The sequence below is a fragment of the Rhododendron vialii genome, chromosome 10a, assembly GCF_030253575.1.
Source record: "Rhododendron vialii isolate Sample 1 chromosome 10a, ASM3025357v1".
NCBI lineage: Eukaryota > Viridiplantae > Streptophyta > Magnoliopsida > Ericales > Ericaceae > Rhododendron > Rhododendron vialii.
Window position 1 is genome coordinate 15,311,215 of NC_080566.1, and position 23,573 is coordinate 15,334,787.

The 23,573-nt window shown below is 40.0% G+C and overlaps 1 protein-coding gene across 1 annotated transcript; it reads left to right on the plus strand.

The window, feature by feature from the left end:
• Nucleotides 1-19,078: 19,078 nt before the first annotated feature.
• On the plus strand, nt 19,079-23,254 carry LOC131304384 (cytochrome P450 81Q32-like). The gene is made up of 2 exons (XM_058331607.1): nt 19,079-20,156; nt 22,448-23,254. Exons 1-2 carry the CDS (start codon nt 19,095-19,097, stop codon nt 23,063-23,065), a joined length of 1,680 nt encoding a protein of 559 aa, XP_058187590.1. The 5' UTR covers nt 19,079-19,094; the 3' UTR covers nt 23,066-23,254.
• Nucleotides 23,255-23,573: the final 319 nt, after the last annotated feature.

Here is a 23,573-nt window from a genome sequence, read left to right on the forward strand (position 1 = left end):
TAAGAGTCAAATCTGCTAGGTTTTGGCTGTCCCCAGAGGGTAAGTTGTATAGGAAATCCTTTACGGGTCCCTATTTGCTATGTGTACATCCTGAGATGGTACAGAAGTTCCTTCATGAAATCCACGAGGGAACATGTGGGAGCCATGCTGGAGGCAGATCTATTGCCCACCGAGCAATTACTCAAGGCTACTGGTGGCCACACATGCAAGAAGATGCAAAGGTGTATGTAAAGATTTGTGAGAAGTGTCAAAAGTTCTCACCAATGATTCGAACACCCGCTGAAGATCTGGTGCCATTAACAAGTCCCTGGCCTTTTGCTCAATGGGGGATGGATATCGTGGGTCCATTGCACAAAGCAACTGGGAATCGAAAATTCCTGCTTGTTGCAACTGACTATTTTACAAAGTGGATTGAGGCAGAACCACTGGCCAAAATCACTGAGCCTATGATAGAAAGGTTCGTGTGGAAAAACATCATCACTCGTTTTGGGGTCCCTTATTCATTGATTACAGACAATGGATCCCAATTCCAGAAGAAATTCAAGGCTTTTTGTGCCCAATATGGAATAAGAAATTTTTATTCCACCCCAGCCTACCCTCAGAGTAATGGGCAAGCAGAGGCATCTAATAAAACTATCCTAGATGGGATAAAGAAGAGGCTGGACAAAGCTAAGGGAAAGTGGCCTGACGAGTTACCATTGGTCCTGTGGGCTCATCGAACAACGCCTAGGAGGTCTACGGGAGAGACCCCCTATTCATTGGCCTATGGAACAGAGGCTGTCATACCTCTGGAGGTAGGCCTGCCGACCAACAGGACCGTTTTGGTTGAAAGTGGAGGCAATGACAGGGCCCTTCAAATCGAGCTTGACCTTGCCGAGGAGAGGAGAGAAAAAGCCTTGGTACATCTTGCTTCTTACCAAGAATAGCTGATGAAAAGCTACAACAAGCATGTTCACCCTCGAGAATTTGGTGTTGGGGACCTTGTGCTACGAAAAGTGCTCGGCAACACCAAGGTGGCTAACGAAGGCAAGCTGGGGGCCAACTGGGAAGGCCCGTATAGAGTAACTGAGATCGTGGGCATCGGAGCCTATCGATTGGCTGATCTGGATGGTGATCCAATTCCGAGGCCTTGGAATGTTCATAATTTACGAAAGTTCTTTGTTTAGAAGTATTAAATTCTGTTTTGGATTTACACTACGTGATTGTGTGGGAATTACGAATATAATTCCTTTGTTCTAGTTTTGATTGTTTTTGCAAAGGGTACGAGTAACGCTCTCTTGCATTTTACAGATTATGAATACAATCACTTCTTTCGAAAAACTGTTGTGGTATTTAAATACGAACTACGAGTTTGGTTCTCCTTATTCGTATTGGGGAGCAGGGTATACCTTTTGAGTATGTGAAACTTAAAAGCATTATACATTTTTAAGTACGTGACACTTAACGAATACAAGTACGAAACACTTGTATAGAATTTCAAGTATGTGAAACTTGGGTATACATTTAAACACAAGTATGAAAACACTTGTATGTTTTCTTTTAAAAAGTACAAGTACGAAATACTTGTATGGACGTTCAAAGTACGAGATACTTATATGGTATTTTAAGTACGTGATACTTGAGAAACTATATTGGCTTGACTTATATGTAAGCCACATTTAAGTACGTGAAACTGATGTTCCTAAGTATGTGAAACTTGAGGAAAACCTTTATGTTCAAGTACGAGAAACTTAAAAACATTAAGTACGTGATACTTAAACACAAGTATGAAACACTTGTGTGATTTCCAAACGGTTGAGTACGTGACACTTAAACACAAGTATGAAACACTTGTGTGATTAAGTGCGAGCACACTTATATGCCTTAAAAACCATTCAAGGTGGAACGCTTTTAGTACGTGAAACTTAGAATTCAGAACAGCAAATCTTGTGTGAAAGATTTGCTAAAAGTACGAAATACTTATGCAATCAAATGATGCTTAAACAGTACGAACTACTTAGATTGAAAATTGCATACGAACAGATGCAGCAAAACATAAAAGTTATGCCACGAAGGGCCGAATACCTGTTTTAAAAGTAAAGTATTGATAGTACTGGTACCACGTAGGGTGAAAAAGGCTATGGTCATGCAAGACCAGCCAGATGATTTTTAAAAAAAAAACTACCTGTTTACTATCTTAATCCAGGTTCTGAACCTCAGAAGGGACATCAGCCTCAGCAACAGCAGTAGCAGTTTGTACCTCTGGGATAACGATCTCAATGGTCACTTCCAGAACGTGAGTAACTTTTTTCTTAAAACTTATAAAGATGAAGCTTTAAAGAAGAGAAGTTTCTATTACCTTGATTCCACTGACGAGACCAGTGGACACAAGCCGATCAGGGGGAGACGAAGACTCTTTCTGTAAGTCAACAGGGAGTAACAATCCTTGGGCCAGAGCAAGTGCTGTTTCCGACGAACTAGCACTGTCCCCGACGTGAACGGGACGGTCTCCTCTAGTGAATAGAGGAGTCCATGTTTGAGGAAGTACTTGGGTAGTTGGTGAAACGGGGTGATGTGTTTCGGTATCTGCTTGAGACGCAGTACCAGTTGGGTCTTCTGATCTAGGCCGTTTGTCTCTGTGAGCATCACTGGCCTCTATGGTAGTCTCCACTTCACGAGATGAAGTGGAGCGGTTCGAACCTCCTCTGTTGCGACGGGGTGCAGGGGGGGCGTTCCCTGTGGAAGCTACCCGACCAGATCCCCGTCCCCGAGAAGAGACGGTGAGGAGGGAGCTGAGGTTTAAAGGCTGACGTGTCATGGTGCTTGAGTTAGGAGAAAATTGAGAATAACCTGAAGAGGATGATTGACTGGTGTCAAGATTCAATACTGGCTGTTCGGGTTGAAGAGGAATGACCTGTCTGGATCTTCGAACTCTAACTCGAGGTAATGGAACACCTTCGGAAATAGGGATTTCACCCAATTGACCAGCTACAGTTACTCCTGCGTTAGCTCTTGTGCTCCTAGGCTGAGGAGCAGTCGATGTAAAGGCAGCGCTGGTGCTAGGATGAGCGAGCCTCCTGTCGATGACACCTCTGTATGCAGGATCGTATCCCAGAAGTACGTCAGCGTCACGACCCCGACCAGCTGTTCGGGTACCAGGCACGCCTTTATATTTCAGAACTTTGTTAAATGTCCTCTGTTCGGATGTTGCTTGGTATACGTCTGGGACGATGATTAACGTTTTCAGCTGCAAAATTCAAATTGAAAAACCAAATTTAGTCCATGCGAAAAGCTACGAGAAAGCAGTAAATGAAGAATTGTAAAAGAGGAAAATCAAGAGCATACGTGGATAGCCCCATATGTGGGGGCAATGGAGCCCCAGCACTTGGCCATCTTCCCCTAAAGGCTCGAATGCACCAGTTACATAGAGGAAGTCGATCTCATGGTCACGAGCAGAATCTGGCAGATTGAGCACGAAGCGCTTCTCTGCCCTCCTAACTTTGAAGTAGTAAGTATTGTACTCAGGGTTTAGTACTATACTATACCACCACTGGATGTCCCAGATTCCTAAATTGGTTTCTAGAATCCCATTTAGGGCTATAGTCCCCATTATCAGTCTAAAAACGTTCGTAGAAACTTGCATGGGTGTAAGACGGTACCAGCTTAAAATCTGGCGGAGGAGTGGATGAAGGGGGAAACGGACCCCGCCTTCGACAATGGACACGATTGGGATACACATTCTATCCCACGATCCAGCATCCTTATCCGCTCCTAATGGAGCGAGTTCAAGCCCTACGTTTTCAGGGATATTGTATTTTTCTCTAAATGCCGCCATGGCAGCAGGGGTATCACAAAGCTTCCTAAACTTACTGGGTCTAGGAGGGTTGTCATCCGCCATGAGTATATTCAGAAAAGAAGAAAAGATGGAAATGGGTACGAATTGAAACCCTAGAAATGACCCACCAAATCTGAGAATGAGATCTCAGATAGAAACCTAAGAAGAAGAAGGGGAATGAGAGCAAGAATCTTACGAGAATATTGTGACGATTCCCTGGAGTGCAATCGAGTTTGCAGGCGGCGGTAATGGCGGAAAGCTTTAAAGAGAAAAACTGAAAGTTTGAATGTTTTGGATGAAAAACCAAAGAGAGCCCTTTCAGGGGTTTAAGGGTAAGAGACGGAGACGAAACGTCTCCTCTCACACCGTTACAGGAAAAAGTAACGGAAAGCAGAAACCGTTCTGACGCCGTTTCATAGAACGTCAGTTCGAAGTTAATGCTAGGCATACGAAAACGTGCCACGTGGAGTCGTTTACCCCGAAATGGTATAATGACATAGGCGCCAAAAGGCATCAATGAAGTATTGAAATTATGACTGCACGGGATCAAAAGAGTTTGGTCTTGATAGAATTCTGTTTCTAAGCGTCATATATTACCCCCGAACAGTGGTAAATACATGAAGCTGGGGAGCAATTGTAGGGAGGTATTCCCGAGCAGATACATTTAGTTACCAAACACGTGATGTTTGGGAACACGAGGTAAATACGACTGGACTTATCGCCGGGTAGTTCGGTGAACAGCGATATGGACCAGTGATATGAGAAGTCATGGCTTCAAGCAGACTGTTCGGTTATGATACAGCCGAACAGATGATGTAAAAAACCTAGCACGTGATACGAGTGATCACGGGTTGAAAACAATGCAATCGATATCCGAATAAATGGTACGTAGGACCATAGTTTGAATATAGACAGGACAGTCATCATGCTAAACAAGTGTTCGGCAATATGGACCAGTGACATGAGAAGTCAATGGTCCAGGAAGGTTGTACGGGCTCAAGGACCAGTTACATGTGAGGTAACTGGTCCAAGCCGTCTGTTCGGCTATGAGACGGCCGAACAAAGATGGAACTCCAATCGAGAGTAGGAGCAGAGAGAATACTCTGGAAGATTCCAGAATAGTCATGTCTCATATAGGGATAAAGATCCCAAGAATATAGGATCTGAGAAAGATACCCAACGAGTATGGGATGTTCGGCTCTTAAAGGAAAAGAATCCTAAAAGGACTCTTTTCCATAAACTGATAAAGGAAACGAGACTCCTTGATATCCTGGGTTTCCTATACGAGTTAGGAATCCTATGGCAATAAGGATGCTTGGACAGCAAGCATCCATGAATCTATAAATATGAGGAAAACCTAGAGGTGAGAGGTACGCAATACGTTGCATTATTATTGCTTTCCTACTGATAATTAGGGTTTAACTGCTAGTACGTGATACTAACAAAGGCATCGGAGGGCCTTTGCCACGAGAGGCAAAGGTGCACTCACCCCCTGTCTATTTTGCAGATTAGGGTTCAGACGTCGAGCTAGGGTTCCGGTGAAGAGGCACGAATAAGCCGTTGCAATCCAGTTGATCCGAAGCGTCAATTGTTTTCATCCCCCTACAGCGCCAAAGCCGTTAATGAATATAAAGTATCATGTCAATATAAGACGCAAGGAGCTCGGCTCCAGGATGATTTTTTAGCTTTACTCATTACCCCTGATTGGTGGCAATAAGCGAAGCTGGGGAGCAATTGTAGGGAGGTAATCCCGAACAGATGAAGCAATAACCAAGCACGTGATACGAGGGATCACGAGTTAAAAACAATGCAATAAAACCACCCTGAGCGGTGATCGGCGAAATGGACAAATGGCATGAGAAGTCATTGGTTAAAGCTGACTGTTCGGCAAAAAGACAAACCATTATAAAATAGACAATAGAGGACCAGTTACATGTGAAGTAACTGGTCCAGGTAGTCTGTTCGGCTATGAGAGAGCCGAACAGGGGAAGAGTTCCAGCCAAGAGTTGGAGTATAGGAAATATTCTAGAGATATGATATCCCCTGAGGGATGAAACCCCGAGGATCTAGGATTTGGGAAATATATCCAACGAAAGTGGGATGTTCGTCCGATTATGGAGAGGAGTCCTAAAAGGACTCTTCAGTAAATAAACTAATAAGGGAACGAGAATCCAAGATGCCCAGGATTTCCTATACGAGATAGGAATCGTAGGGCAACAAGGATGCTTGGGCAGCAAGCATCTATGATTCCATAAATACGAGGTAAACCTAGAGGAAAGAGGTACGCAATACATGGCATTCATATTATTTTTCTACTGATAATTAGGGTTCGATTACTAGTACATGATACTAACTTAGGCATCGGAGGGCCTTTGCCACGAGAGGCAAAGGTGCGCTCACTTCTTGTCTGCTTTGCAGATTAGGGATCAGGCAATGAACTAAGGTTCCGGTGAAGAGATACGAGTAGCCATTGCAATCAGGTGCTGCTCGAAACATCCATTGTTTTCATTCCCCTACATCAACTTCATGGGATTCCCATATCTATTGTGTCCGATCAAGATCCAAGATTTACCGCACATTTTTTGGCAAAGTTTGCAGGTCGGTTTGGGCAGGAATCTCTTGTTTAGCACTGCTTATCACCCACAAACCGATGGTCAATCCGAGCGAACGATTTAGATTTTGGAAGATATGCTTCGGGCTTGCATTATGGACTTCCGAGGTAATTGGGAAGACCACCTACCATTAGTCAAATTCACGTACAACAATAGCTATCAATCGAGTATCGAGATGGCGCCATATGAAGCCTTGTATGGGAGACCGTGTCGATCACCCGTGTGTTGGACCGAATTGGGAGAGGCTATGTTAGTGGGCCGGACATGATCAAAGAGACTATCGAGAGTATGAGATCGATTCGCCAATAACTTTTAGAGGCTCAAAAGAGAACAACCGAATAAGTCAAGGTGATTCGCCAAAGGTTGGAAACTGCTTAAAGTCGACAAAAGAGTTATACTGACCGTTGTCGTCGCCCATTATCACTCGAAGTGGGAGATCATGTATTTCTCAAAGTATCGCCACATCAAGGCTTGTCACGTTTCGGGAAGAAGGGAAAGCTTTCACCGCGTTATATCAGTCCGTTCGACATTATCAAGAAAATCGGAGAGGTTGCGTACCGTTTAGCTTTGCCACCAAGATTATCGAATGTGCATGATGTGTTTCACGTCTCTATGTTGAGAAAGTACGAACCGGATCCATCACATGTGTTAGAATGGTCTGAACTCGAATTGGAAACCAACGCATCATATGGGAAGAGCCGATACGTATCATGGATACGCGTGATCAAGTGTTAAGAGGTAAGACGATACCGCTAGTGCGAGTATCATGGAAAAGTCAAGGTAGCGAGGAGTCCACATGCAAAAGAGAGGATGAAGTTAAGGAAAAGTGTCCACACCTATTTCCGGAACAAGTCGAGGTGAGTGTTTAGATATTGAAGCTTCATGTTATTTGACTTGTTGCATAATGTTGAGAATCATGATGTTGTATGCATGGATGATGTACATGTTCACTAGACATGGTATGAAAATTTCGAGGACGAAATTTCTTTAAGGAGGGTAGGGTGTAAAGACCCGTAAATTTGTATAATTGATTTAAATGTTTTACAAGAAACAAAAGGAGGAAATTGATTTGGGAAATCAAGAATTGGGGTTAATGTGTTAAAGTGTTGCAATTGAGGGATGAGTGTGTGATTTATGTGTAGTGTGTATATAGCATGTGTGTAAGTGTGTAGGGAATAACTTTCCCATTTTTCCTCTTCTCACTCTCCTGTCCATCTCCCTCTCTCGGCTCCCATCTCTCTCTCCATCCTCACTCAAAATTTCACCCATTCAACCCAAGAACCCACCAAAACAACCCTTAAATCCTTCATTCCTTCACATAGTGGAGCTTGTTTCTCGTTGGATTGAGCTCAATGTAGGTGTATCCCATACGGTTCCAAGATTTGGGGCTAAGGCTTGGAGAATCCTTTGAAATTACTCTTCAATCTTGAGGCAGGGAGTTCTAACTTTCAATATATGTTTATGACTTGTTTCTTAGAGCTTGAGCCTTGCTATTGATCGTTGTTGTTGTTGTTGGGGTCAAAGTTGTTGAGAAACCCATGAAAATCTGCAAAGAATCTGCTCGAACTGAACTGTTATCGATACCCTTAGTATTGTTATCGATACCTTTATGTTCCAAAACCCAGAAATTTACTTATTATCAATACTTTTGCGTCTGGAATGCTTTTTGACCAAATGGTATCGATACCTATTCCTTATCTCCAGCTTTCACTGTTTTGCTTCATTTTTCACCGTTTTGGTTCCTAATCATTTTCAACTTACCCAAACACCTCCCAAATGACCCTTAACTTGATTACTTATGTTTCATGACTTCATCGGACGTTTAGCAATGGTACGAACATGACGATAAATAGATTTTGAAACTTTACAGACACGACGAGAACATTTCAGGACTCATCGATGGATGAGTGCCTGGCAAAGGACATTGGGGTCCTTTAATTGGCCCGGCAGGAGCTATATGCTCATATTTGATACTTCAGAACCTCCCAATGGGTAAGGTGCCTGGCAGAGGACATCGGGGTCCTTTAACTGGCCCGACAAGAGGTACGGCTCAAGACACTCGTACGAGACACAATTGGACACGTGGTACTTTCAAAGGTTATCATTTGATTCATATGGTTGGTTTTGATAACAAAAAGTTGACTTTTTGATTGGTACCATCCATTCTTCAAACTTCATTATCTTTGTTCATCACAAGATCATTCCTACGCTTCATGTGCATACATTGTTAGATTAGAGCTTTCTACTGAGCTAGTGTTGCTCAAACCTTTCATTATTTTTTAGGCACTAACCCTGGGCAGTAGTTTCATGTTTGGAGTGCATGGAAGTGGACATTCTTTTAAAAGCTAACTTGAAGAAGTTACTTAATCATCTTTGTAAATCACTTTTGGGAGATGAATTTGTAACTTCATTTGATATTACTTTGACTTAAGAATATTGTAAACCCTTAACTTGGAAATACTAGAAACTTATGCTGGTTTTGGGGCCATTGAGCCGATGATGTACTATTTGGAAAATTATTGGACTTGGAGGTGTAATTATGGAAAATGAAATGTTAAACAAATTTGGGGTATTGTACAGATTATTGTGAGGTTTTATTCAAGAAAATCCCTTTATATCTATGTTGAAAATCGAGTGTGACAGTTTGATGCAGTTCCTTTAGTAATTGAGGTACTTGTAGGGAGTAGCGGGACTCCATAAAAGGCTCGGGAAGAGCACTCGCTTATGACGTGTGACGTGGATTTGCAATGGTGATTGATATAAGTAAATGTGAGGGTTTGTTTGATGAATATACAATAGAAGTGATTGATTGTCGAACACTACCATAGAGTCATATATCGATAGGTTGTTTTCTTTAAACATGTGTCGTTATGACTAAGGTGAAGTCGAGGAGCGGATAGAGTATTTGGAATAGGATGTTGTGGTTAGCCTAGAACCTTGGTGTGTGGTCATAATGTTGTATTATAATGAACAACGATGAGGTATCTATTATTTTCCATTCATTTTAAACTTGAGTCATAGTAATTCACCTTTTGTTATTCATTCTGCCTATTATCCCATTTGCATATAATAGTTGTGTAGATTCCTCTACTGGGCTAGTGTAGCTCAACCTATCATTTTTCAGGTGTGATCCCAGAGCAGTAGCATGGAGCGAAGTACATGCATACAAGTGCATATTTTTTAAAGAAGCGGTAAAAGTGACTCACGGACATTTTGGTAAATCATATTTTGGGAATGTAATAAATCCTTAACTCAATTTCTTTTAATGATGTAATATGTTCAAACTCTTTTCGGGTATTATGTAAGATAATGTAAGGAGTTTTATTTATGGAAAGTTATTTTTATTTATATTGAAAATTCAGGGCGTGACACCGGGGCCCTAGGCGACCAACCAATTTGGGGCCCTTCACATCTGCAAATGAAATATTTTCAAAATATACAAATTGCCCCAAATATAAGACTTGCAAATACTTATATGGCCAAGTCACAAAAAATACAGTACAATAACTAATAAGTATCACTTGAACATTGCTCTTCTTGCATTTTTAGAGGCAAATAAATCAGTTAAGCAACATATTTTATTGTAAAGGAATAAAAAAGAAGAGCACAACTCCAATAAATCACAAATCACACGGCTAAATCAGCTGATGGCTTTAACCCTATTTTCGAGCAATTAAACAAATAGTTCTCAACTTCCCAAATGCATAAACAAATAATACTTGCAAAAGACAAAAACATAAACAAATGCCCAAAGCCCATACTTGATTTCTTGCTGAGTTGCCGCGAAAACCGATTCTTGTATTCACGTTTTCACCTCTTCTGGCTATGCAAGGGTAGAGGCTAAAAGTATTTTGGGGCTTTGTTGGGTTAGGGCTACAAGTAGAATTGTAGAAGATGAAATTTGGGGGTGAAAGATAGAGAGAGACCAGAGAAGGCGAGAGGAGAACTGGAGAAGCCGACGTTGGGGTTGGGGTTTTCAAATTTCAATTCAGTGCTGTGAGACCAGAGGCAAAGCCGACTTGGCTTTTTCATTTGTTGTTCTATTGTGTTTTTTTTTTTCCTTTTAAGAGTTTGTCACAAGAATTTTGTGGATTGGGCGCGGCTGAAAAAATCTTTTGGGCCTTGTTTTAAAATGGGGCCTCAATTAGTTAAGTTAACTTTGGGTATAAATTTTGGGCCAAAAGACTCCTAGTGTGGTATACTAACTTATAATGGTGGGGGCCCTAATTTTGGGCCTTTTGGTTGGTGGGAGAGGGGGGGGGGGGTCAAGGCCGGCCCTGAGTTTGGGGTTGAGTTCAATTTGTGGGTCTTTCAATGTCTGATTTCAGTTTGTGGGTGGTGGTTGAGTTTTCAATCTGATATTGATTTCTGATTTTTCAGTTTGTGTTTGATTTTTGATTTCGACTTCCAACAACCCCATGGTGATTTGGTAGGCCTGATTTCCATTTGGGTTTTCTGAGAGAGAGAGAGAGAGAGAGAGAGAGAGAGAGAGGTGGATACCTTTTTGTGATTTTGATTTTTTTTCCAGAAGAAGTTTTGGGATTTGACTAGGCATTCACTTAGAGCATCCGCAATGGGATGTATTTTAGAAGGGGATGGATAGTTATTTTAGATGTAAAAAATGGTTAAAAGGTAGTTTGATGTAAAATAGAACCCCCTCTCCAATGGTGAGATGTAAAAAAGGGATAGATAATTAACTAACTTTCCCTCCTCCATAATTTCCCCCAACTTTCTTAACCCTAATTCAAGTACTACTTCCGTTGAAAAATAATTTTGGTATTCCGTAATCGAGGACTTCAAAAAAAGTTATTCCGAAAAGAAAAAAAATTACTTCCGTCCCAATTTTTTTTTTTTTTTACTTTTCATCCACTTCAATTACACCATTTACTCTCATCAACTCTTAACCACATCATTAACTTGATCCATTTACTCCCCACTCTCTACTACACCATTTATTTCAGTCATTTACTCTCATCCACTTTCAACTACACTATTTACTTTAGTCATTTACTCCTATTCATTCTCAACTACATCATTTACTCTCATCCACTCTCAACTACACCATTTACTTCAGTCATTTACTCTCATCCACTCTCAACTACACCATTTACTTCAGTCATTTACTCTCATCCACTCTCAACTACACTATTCACTTACCATCTATATATAGATCTATCCTCCCCATTATTCATTCTCACACTCAAATCTATATAAAGTCTCCTCTTTCAAAAAAAAATCATTATGAGCAATTTAACCCAAAGAATATTACTGGGAGAATTTGACGAATCTTCTTCAGATGACGATGAGATTGCAATGGCACAATTGATCATGACGAGGTAGAACCGAAAATTCCAAAGAAGACGCCAACAAGAAGGTCATGTTGGTTCTACAAGTGGTCGAGCCTGGATCCCCCGTGACAGAGTTGCTGCTGACCAATGACTCAATGCTGATTACTTTTGTGAGTATCCGCTCTATGACGAAAAGTTGTTTCAGCAACATTTTCGAATGAGTCGACCCTTATTTCACAAGATCTTGGGTAAACTCCAACAACATGACGTGACGTTCGTCCAAAGAAATGATGCGACGGGAGCTGCAGTTCTTTTCTGGTATCCAAAAGATGAATGCAGCTCTGAGGATGATGGCATACGGGACGCCTGTTGATAGTCTTGATGAGTATCTCAAGATTGGGGAAAATACAGCAATTGACTCTCTTCAAAGCTTCTGTAGAGGCGTTATCTCTATTTTTGAAGCAAAATACCTGAGAAAACCAAATGAAGCAGATACTGCAAGGCTCCTACATGTGGGCAATCAACATAGTTTTCCTGGAATGCTAGGCAGCTTGGATTGTATGCATTGGCAATGGGACAAATGTCCAACTGCTTACCATCGCTTCTTCAGCGGCCGTAGCGGAAAACCCACTATCGTACTTGAAGCAATTGCATCGTATGATTTGTGGATTTGACATGCTTTCTTTGGCATGCCTGGGTCATTCAACGATATCAACGTGCTTGATCAATCTCATCTTTTTGATGATCTCAGTGCCAGTCGTGCCCCTCCAGCCCATTTTGTCATTAACGGTAGTCAATATGACATGGGGTACTACCTTGCTGATGGTATCAATCCAAAATGGGCAACTTTCATCCAAACCATTTCTCAACCACAAGGAAGAAAGAAGCAACACTTTGCGAGGATGCAAGAGGCATCTCGCAAAGATGTTGAAAGGGCATTTGGCATACTCCAAGCACGCTCGGCAATTGTGAGAGGACCAGCGCGATTCTGGAATGAGGAGGATATAGGCTACATCATGAAAACATGTCATTTTGCATAACATGATAATTGAAGACCAACGTGATCACGATACTAATGATGAAACTACTGAACTTCTTTCTTCCAGCCCAATTCAAATCTTGAGAGATGTCACACCTACATTGGTTGATTTCTTTAAAAATAACCGCAGGATTCGATCAAATGAGGCACATCATTCGCTCCGCAACGATCTTATTGAACACCTATGGGCCCATAATGGAGATGAAGAATGAGGTTCAAATGGTTCTGCTCTAGTAATCTTCTAACACGTTTCCCGTGTCGTGGAAATTAGCTAAATAAAATGAATTTTATTTTCGAGTCTTGTACTTTATTAGCTAAATAAAATGCATTTTATTATCAAATAGTACCCAACGATTACATTAAAGTCATAATTGGTAAAGACTATTACATATGATAATAAAAAAATAACTACAATCAATAATCGGGAAAATCAGGAAAATAACTGTTCGAACTTGAGCTAGCCGTCCATTTAGCCAAGATTTCACCCTTGCGATACTGGTAATAAGTCTTCATTTGGGGGTCTTGAGCCAAATCCAAGTCCATTTGCATAATCTTATCTTCCATCTCTTTTTCCTTCATTGCTACCTTCCTCTCCTCAAGTGCCACCCTCCTCTCATCATTTGCCATAGTCCTTTCCAAAGCCGTGACTCTTCTTGCTTCCATTTCAGCTCTTCTACCTTCCTTGTCAAATGTAGTTTGGTTGAATTTTTCCATCAAGTTTATCCATTCACGTTCCTCAGTTTCTGTTTTTTTGGTCTTCAATAGTTTTGCCTTTGATGCCTTACATCCAGGAGGCCTCTTTCTTGGAGACTGAACACTACCTCCACTCGTAGGATTGCTATCTTCCAATGTAGTCGTTGTGTTTGGAACTTAAGAGAAATCAGGAGATTCTGAGTTTGGATTTTGAGAGAAATAAGGAGATAGAGGGACTGAACTCGTATCCATTTGAGAAGATCTTGGGTCGGGCTGAGTGGGGGTTAAATCTGCCCACTTCATACTGTGTTCTAAGATTGCCCAGCAACAATCCAAATTGGCGAAAGATTTGTTCTCAGTATCTTTGTAATGTCTCTTCGCTAGATCAATCTATACACATAATAACAAAATAATTTAATTAATTATCAAAATATTCATATTAACAAATTCTTATGAAAACAAAAACTTGATAGAAGCAAAATCATACCTCATTTTGTTATGAAAACAAATTCTTATGAAAACAAAATAATAATACCTCATTTTGTTCTGTCATTCCACTTTGATGTTGCCTTTGAATTTGCCTTAAATGTCCATGATATTTGTTGCAAGCCTGCTGGATGACTTGCCATCGAGACTTGATAGAAGCATCCGATCATACATCACCTCCTGTCAATTCGGTATATTTTTTTGCAACCCGATCCCATAATTTAGATCGTGGTTGGTTGGTACTGATAATCCGGTCTTGACTAACGCATAAGTAACCATTACAAATTGCTTCATCTTGATCGGAGTTGAACGATTTTCCTCTCGCACTACGACTTCCCTCTGCCATAAATGATACACTATTTTTTTTGGAGGGTGTTTGTGAAGAAGGGAGAAAAAATTTTATTGTGTAAAATGTTATTCAAAACACACATTTATAGGTAGGAAAAAAAATTTCCATTGGTGTCATTTTGTGATTCGTTGGCTGAGCCAACGGTCGAATCCTCATAATTAAAAAAAAAAAAGCCCAACTGTCGGATCAAAACCCAACTTTACTCTCTCTCTCTCTCTCTCTCTCTCTCTCTCTCTCTCTCTCTCTCTCTATATATATATATATATATATATATATATATATATATGAACAAAGCAGAAGAAAGATCCAGACCCTCTGGATCTGCTTTTGAACCAGAAACCCCCGCACCCCCCCCCCCCCCCCCCCCCCCCCCCCCCCCTCTCTCTCTCTCTCCGAAGATTGGGGAAATCTTGGCTGGGAAAATCGACAAGGGTTTCGGAAGGAACACAGCCGGCGGAGATGGTGATCTCCGGACCTGCGCCGTCCATGAATAGTCAAGAATCAAGGTCGGAGACAGTAATCTCCGGACCTGGAATCAGTTTTCGAGCTTCCGGCGTGTTCTTGCAAATTCTGACTGACTTTCTGACGAGATTAGGTAACTCCGGCTCTCTAAAAATCTGGTAGAATCAATTGGTGATGACCTGTCCATTTATAGCTGCAACCAAAAAGGGATGCAAATATACATCTCCCTTTCATTTGTGCTATTTCACATCTCCAAAATTGCTATTTTACATCCCCATTGGAGCAATTTTTTTTACATTTGGGTTGTATTATAACTATAGCACTTGGTTTTACATCTCCATTGGGGATGCTCTTAGGTTGTTAGAAGAGGGATGTATTTCATAACTAGTCAAAGTAGAATTTTAGTGTTTTTGGTAGGCAATTTGCTTAGAATCCGTTTTAGTGTTTTTGGTAGGCAATTTGCTTAGAATTCCTTTGAGACTGTTGGAGATGCTCTAAGAGCCCATATACAGTTCGGCTTCAACACTAGTCACTCTGCCTACGAAACGGTGGAATCCATCCACCCTCATCGTTGAGAATAACACCCTCAACAGATGATAAACCTAACATCTTAGAAGTCACATCCACATTCAATTTCAGACTTCCCAGGGGCGGCTCCACCTATGTTTGAGGGGTTTTCTGTACTCGAAAAATGCTCTAAAAATTTGTTTATTTTTTACATGTAATTTTTTTTTTCATATTTTTTTATACAATCGGCACTGAATTGTTCATGAATAATCAAAGTAAAAAAAAAAAACTTCACTTAAATTTATGAATATGTAGATAATATAACTCAACAAAAATAAATAAATTAAGCACAATTCATTTTCATATAAAAATTTTCATTTCATGGAGAGCTTTAATTATATAAAAAAAAATTCTTTATATTTTTGTTATCGCTAAACTAAAACCCAAGCTGCCGCTGAGAGTTCCCAAGAGAGGTTTATCCCAACCAACCTGGATAGTGGTACGACATTGTGATATCAAGCATCCCTAAAAGATACACCTCAAACAACATTAAATATGCTCAGAAGCAAATTGCATTGGTGATTGAGCCTTCTCCAACGGGAGATGCTAGGGGCACATTAATTTGTCACACATCAACCACACCCCTCTCATATACATGTAGGTCCCTAGCATTTATTATGGAATTCTCACATATGCATGTGAGAGAGATGTGGTTGAAATGTGACAGATTGATGTGTCTCTAGCAAGTGTCTCTAGCAATTTCTCTCTCGGAATGTGTGTGTGGAACCCAGTGCTGAGTTGGCGTGCCACATAGGAAGGAATCGAAAATCTTGTAGGGTACCCTGTAGCTCAAATTTGGACCCGTCCATCTTAGCAATCAATAGTTCTGATATATTTGTCATCTCTGATTGGTCCAAGATAACTATTACTGGTCAAAGATAACAAATATATTTGAAGCATTGATAGCCGAGATGGATGGTCTGAATCTGCCCTGCAGGGTGCGCTACGGAATCCACGGATCCATGTAGGATGGGGTTGTTTGTGTTGTGGTGAATAGGTGTGTACTCATCATTTTTTTTTTAATCAGGTGTAAATCATTTGTGGTAGGATTATTGGTAGGCAAAATAGAATGAAGTGGCGTATTGTATCTTTTCGGAATCGTTTATTGTTTTCAGTTGTATTAAACTATAGTGATCACAAGCCCAGGGCTAAAAGCAAAACAGAGGAGGCATACCCCTCAACCTGCCAAAACCTGTTGAAGCAGTAGACACAACAGGAGCAGAATCAATACATTAACAAGACTCTTAAATAGAAAAATAAAAAAATAAAGGAAACAAAAATCCACTATAAGTTAATTAGTTGGACTGCCGTAGAACAGATGTGGACACCCCCAAGCTCTGCAAACCTCCTTGTTTCTCAAAAGTTTTCCTTATCCTCCAAGAGCTTGATTTGTCTCTCTTAAAACACTGCTGAGAATAACAAAATTCTGTTGCTATATGTTGAAGATACCATTCCTTTCCCTCCACAAATAGTGCATGGTAGTAGCTAAGTTGAGCAAAAACACATATGCCCCAAGGGTTTCGCCGATTGGGCATGAAACTGCAGCCAATTTAACTTTGAGACCATTAGAGATTTGTCTGATCGTAATATTAATTAATCGGAGTCACATGCTGATACAAACACTCATTTTGTCGTGATAGATTATATATTTATGCAATAATTCAAGGCAAAGAACCTTTAGAGTAAAACAATTCATAGAAACATTTCTTAGAAGTTTTTTGCTAGGTCCACTACGTCTCTACCCAATTAATAATTCATTATAGTGATCAAGGAGTCACCGCTTACCTCAGCCACCACCTTAGCAGGTACCTAGATTTGCCGTAAATATTGGTACGTGGTGGTCCATCCGCAAGCCCTTTACCTCACCGCGTTTAAAATTATATACACACTAACAAAGAGTGGTCACATAGAAAATAATTTCAAACGTGGAATGACCTTGACAAAAATTATTCAATTATGAAAGAGATAAAGAGGGGTCATATAGAAATTCATTTCAAATGTGGAATGATTATGACATGAATTAATCAATTTTAAAAGTTCTAAAGGAAAAGTTATTAATATCTTACAAGTGCTAAACACTAATTTTCATTATTAGTATCGGAATATATGTATAGAATTTAGATTATTCAAGAATTTGGAGAGACCGTGTTGAATACACTGATAGAGAGAGAAATGGTAGCAAGTTAATATATTCCATCGTTACCGAGGGAGGATCGAGAAGAAAGGAGAGGTCGCTGACATCACTACAATAAATTCGGTCTTTGACGACGAATAAAAATTCGTTCCCAAAAATGTAAAATTCATCGCTAAAGCTTTTGGCGATGAAAAATTTCGTTGCCCAAGTTTGCAAAAATAATGTTTCATGCCAAAGGGGTGCCACCATTTGGCGATGAACTTTTTCATCGTTAAATGGACATTTTAAAGACGAAAATTTTTTCCACCGCCAAAAACGACCAAACTAGAAAATTTATTTTCATTTTGTTGTAACTCGGACTTGAACTTGAGATACCACTTCCACCACTGTGCCACTTATCATTTCATTAATAATGTTGCAAAATTTAGTATATATTACCATATTTTCAATATTTTAAAAATAATCTATGCATAATATATATACTCCATTGATTTATTTAAAATATATTAAACATTTCAAGATTTTAAAAGTTAATTAGTCTTGCATTTGGCGACGAAATTTCTATTTCGTCGCAATTTGTCAAATTCAACATAAAAATTTCATCATAGTGCTGTACATCATTTTCTCGCCACCCAGTAGGGCAATATTGTCAAAAAATAAATATCTATTCTACAAAATGGCTTCGTTTGTTTGGATGTAAAATGTTTTACTCATTTTCCGTTGTTTAATTGGCTAGAAAAAGTAAGGGGCAAAATATTTTCATGGTAAAACATTTTACACCAACGGGGTGAAAATGTTTTCCTCTAATTTTGAAAATTATAATTATAATTTATTTTATTAAAAATTTTCAAAAAACCTACAATCTGCCATTGTTTTGAAAAATATTTTTCATGTGCTAACCAAACACCGAAAAGTAAAAGTTTAAAGTTCATTTTCTGAAAAAAAATATTGTACATTGTAAAATATTTTATATCGAAACAAACAAAGCCTATATCTTAAATACTGCTAAGATGTAAAATCAATTATTTACACATTAACCAAATACTTTCACTAAATCATACCTATTCTAACTATAGTCTCATTATTAAAAAAAAAAAAAAAAACTATAGGCTATAACTATAATCCTAAATTCAGAAAGTTCTATTTCAAAAATGTAATGGCCCACGTTGGTAATTAAAATAAAAACATGATTGGTATGTCTCACCACTGACATTAAACAAAGTTACAAAGCCAGATAGGCTTTAGCTGTTGAGCACTCACACGACACCTTTTTTATTTTCTTTTACCCACTATATATATATATATATATATATATATATATATATAGTTTCAACCAAGAAAGGGTGCCCTTATCTTAACAAGGTAAGGGCCTCCCATTTTATGATCGAATTTCGATGATTCGAACCGCTCAATGTCTTCAAAACGTGATTTTAAAGATACTCACCAGAAATCGGCAAAAAAAATGATCGGAAAAGGCTTGATCCGAGCAATTTTTGTTTATTTTTTATCGAACGGTTCAAATAAAAACTGCTCGAATGAAGCCCTTTCCGGTCTTTTTTTTTGCTGATTTCTAGCGAGTACCCTTAAAATCACGTTCTGAACACATTGAGAGACTCGGATCATCGAAATTTGGTCGAAAAATGGGAGAAAATGGGAAGCCCTTACCGCAATACGGTAAGAACGTCCTTATTAAAAGTGGACTCATATATATATATATATATATATATATATATATATACACACACACACATACACACACCACAAACTGTACTCATGCATCACAAATCCAATACTTTCACTACAACATCAATAATGCAACCACTCCCAAAAATGGAACTCACACTCCCATACATTTCTCTCTCCGTTTTCCTCCTCCTCATCGCTTTCAAATTCCTGTCGCAACAAAGCCAACGCCGCCGCAACCTCCCTCCGAGTCCCCGCTCCCTTCCGGTCATCGGCCACCTCCACCTCGTCAAACAACCTCTCCACCGGACCTTGCACAAACTCTCTCAAACCCTCGGCCCCATCTTCTCCCTCCGGTTTGGGTCCCAACTCGTCGTGGTCATTTGCTCGCCGTCCTTGGCCGAAGAATGCTTCACCAAGAACGACATCGTCCTAGCCAACCGTCCCAGGTTCATGGTCGGGAAATACTTCGGTTACGACTACACCACCGTCGTTAACGCCCCCTATGGCGACCACTGGCGCAATCTGCGCCGCCTCATGTCCCAGGAAATCTTCTCCACCGGCCGCCTCAACGCCTTCCTATCCATCCGTCACGACGAAGTCGGGCACTTACTCCGCCAACTGTACAAGAAATCGTCGACCGATTTCACCAAGGTCGAAATGAAGTCGAAGCTCTCTGGGCTAACGCTTAACATCATCATCAGACTGATCGCTGGGAAGCGGTATTACGGGGACGAGTTGGAGGATTCAGCAGAGGCGAAGGAGTTCCGGGAGATCGTGACTGAGGTTTTCTTCTATGGCGGCGCGTCGAACCCCGCGGACTTCTTGCGGGTTCTACGGTGGATTGATTATAAGGGTTTTGAGAAGAATGTGGAGAGAATTCATAATAGAATGGACGCGCTATTGCAAGGGTTGATCGATGAGCATCGGAGGGATAAGAGTAAGAATACGATGGTTGATCATTTGCTTTCGTTGCAAGGGTCACAGCCAGAATATTATACAGATGCAATTATTCGAGGGCTTATGAGTGTAAGTGGGCTCCCCTTTATCCCTTCCTTACTTTTTTCTCCTTTCCTGGAATTTCTTTTTGCTTTTGGATTGTTTCCCACTTTCTCCGTCTACAATCACCCCATTGGATCCGGGCAACGTTTTAAATTAAATAGTATCGGAATACGTAATAGTGACAGCTGAATTGGATACGAGATGAGTTTTAAGGATATTATTTATAGATGAGATAAAATAGTAGGAGACATAATTTATGTAAGGTGTGCTCACATTGATGTGACTTTATGGTGAAGTCAGATCCTCTCCGTCTCTCTCTCAACATCTTCTGGATATTTTCACCACTAGTTTACAGTGCATTAATGAAGGAAATGGAGGGCTCAGATTAGCCCCAACGTTTTTTTTTTTTTTTGATAAGTCATTTACTTGAAGGCTCCTATTCTTTAAGAAGGACGCCGTTTCGAAAAAATCTATTAACAGCTCCGTCTTCCTCCCTTCCACTCATCTGCCTTGCATACATATTCTCTCTCTCTCTCTCTGAGAACATCTCTGGTCAACTCAAGACAAACCCACAACTCCATCCAACTAAATCGTTAATGTGTACGACTTACATTAGATTCCATTCCCATGGCAAAAGGAATAAAATAATTGATTCGATAAATCAAGAAGAAGAACATTGAAAAATTTTGTTCCAAAAATACAACAACAAACACCAAAAATTCAACAACTAACTTCCTTTTTCTTTTCCTTTTTTTTTTTTTGCAGATGGAATGAAAAGGTCAAAACACAGTCCTAATCCTTAGGGGCTAATTCAAAAAATGAATAAAACTCAAGAATATATCTTTGTGTGTTTTGAAAAAATTCTTCAAACTCGAACCCCCCGACCCAGTAATAATCTCCTTGAAACCAATCAATACTCCATTCTGGCTCTTCTCAACCAAAAACAATGGCCTAGACTCGTGAATTTCCGTCTAAAACTCGACATCAGGCTTTCCTTCCTCTATGTGGGACCCCTGAATTCATCGAGAAAAACCCTCGCAACTCTCGATTCAGTGATTCACTCCCTATTTGATCCCAATCGTAGTTCATAAGTGAACATTTCAGTTTTGGAACCCTCCTTCGACTGCAGAACCATTAATCTCCATCAATTAACCCTAGAAATAGATAATGTATTGAGAGAGAGAGAGATTGTCTGAAAGGCAGAATTAGAGAAGATGAGTGGAAACCGAGGGAGACAGCACTTTCACAGGAGCCGTTAGTGGCTTTTTTCAAAACGGCGTCGTGCTTCTTAAAGAATAGGAGCCTTCAAGTTGGGTCTAATTTGAGCCCTCCATTTCCTTCATTAATGCACTGTCAACTTGTGGTAAAAACATCAGGAAGATGTTGAGATAGACATTCGGAGAGGATCTGAGTCCATGGAGAGAGGATCTGAGTCCCTTTGTGGAGGGTGAATAAAAAAGTAATTAGTTTGGATGAAGTTTTAAGAAAGGGGACAGAATAGTGCTTAGTTTGGATGAGAAATAAATAGAAGAATAAAGTTGCTTTGTAGTTAAAATATTGAAGCGGGGGTGAGGAAGGTTTCATCCGCCCGAATTTAGTCTGAATAGTAACTCGGGATGATGTAGTCTGGGTGTAATTTTATTTGCTAAACTGAGGCAAAAACATTCCATCACCTCCTCATCCAGGCGGATTGCTTCATCCCGATCTCTTTGGCTGCATCCAATCGGGTCGTAAGAGTTGGGAGTATAAAGGAATTCAAAGTATCGATTAAAATGTAACGCAGATTAGTTGTATTAGTCATCAAATTTTGAAAATCGTTTTTGACAAAAAATAAAATAAAAAATTTGCCTAAACAACTCATAATGGTTGAGTATCTGCCATATCAACCGTGAATTGGAAATGGACCAATATGTGATGGGAACTTATATATCGGGGTGTAACGGTATCAGAGAGCCGAAAAACTATTGTGTATAAATTAATACGATACGAAACAATCGATATTTAAATCCATGGATGCACATTAATGGGTAAAGTGCGAGGTCTTATTTTGAATAACTGACACCAAAATCGTTTATATCCCAACATTACATCGTTCAGTTGCAACGATTTTCATAGACTCTAAACAAACAAGTCCAATAGTCATAACATAATCATATATAAACTCTCATATATTCACAACGAAAACTCGCAATCCTCGCAATCTTCTACAACTAGTTTATTGCACCGGTTTGTACAGAAGATTTAAGCCAATTAAGTACGCTTTTTCTACTGCAAGTAAAAGTATAGTATTCCTAATTCTTTCGTAGCATTAATTACAGGTCATGATACTAGCTGGGACAGACACCTCTGCAGCAACAATGGAATGGGCAATGTCTAATTTGGTGAACCACCCAGAAGTGTTGTCGAAGGCTAGAGCAGAGATAGACGCTCATGTCGGCCAAGATCGCCTAATTGATGAACATGATGTCCACAAGCTTCCTTACCTTAATGCTATCATATCTGAAACCTTCCGACTTTGCCCAGCGGCACCCATGCTAGTACCACACATGTCATCTGCTGATTGTACTATTGGGGGATACAATGTGCCACGCGGCACACTCTTGTTAGGCAATGCATGGGCCATTCACAGGGATCCTAAGGTTTGGGATGACCCAACAAGCTTTAAACCTGAGAGGTTTGAAGGTGGAGATGTGGAGGGACATAAGCTATTGCCATTTGGGTTGGGAAGGAGGTCCTGCCCCGGGGCAGGTTTAGCCCAACGTGTTGTGGGCCTGACCTTGGGATCACTTATTCAGTGCTTTGAGTGGAAGAGGGTGAGTGAGAATCTTGTTGATATGACTGAAGGGATTGGTCTTACCATGCCCAAGGCAGAGCCGTTGGAAGTCATGTGCAAAGCACGTGACATCACGAAGAAGGTTCTCTCTGAATGCAAATGATGCTTGAGCAATGTTATTCGAAGGTCCCGAGAACGTGTTTCCGTGTTTTAGTAGTCCAATTTTTCTTCTGTTGTAGTTTGTTGTTTTGCTGTGTTTTCTGATATTTGTGGTATTGTACAAAAGCTAATTAATATGTATGAGTGCCTGGCTACGATATTAGTTTTTCAAATATGTTGTTAGCATGATGAATTATTGTCCTGCTTTTATTTTATTTTTTTTCCTTCTCCATTTTTTTTTTTTTTTTTTGTCATTTGTTAATCTTAATCTACACTATTCTAAGGGATTTGGGGGATGAGGATGGGGCTTACGGGTATCGAACCATGCTCATATACATGAAAGTATGCAAGGAAAACCAACTCCATTCCACCCCACTTGCCTTGCATGCGCTTTTTATTGTATGTTTACAGCTCAAACAGAATTTAGAAGTCTTTCTGTTTGTATTGATACGATATGAAATTTATTGCTTAAGCATTAGGAGGATTTTCTTGTGTGGGTGTTTGTCTTGAAG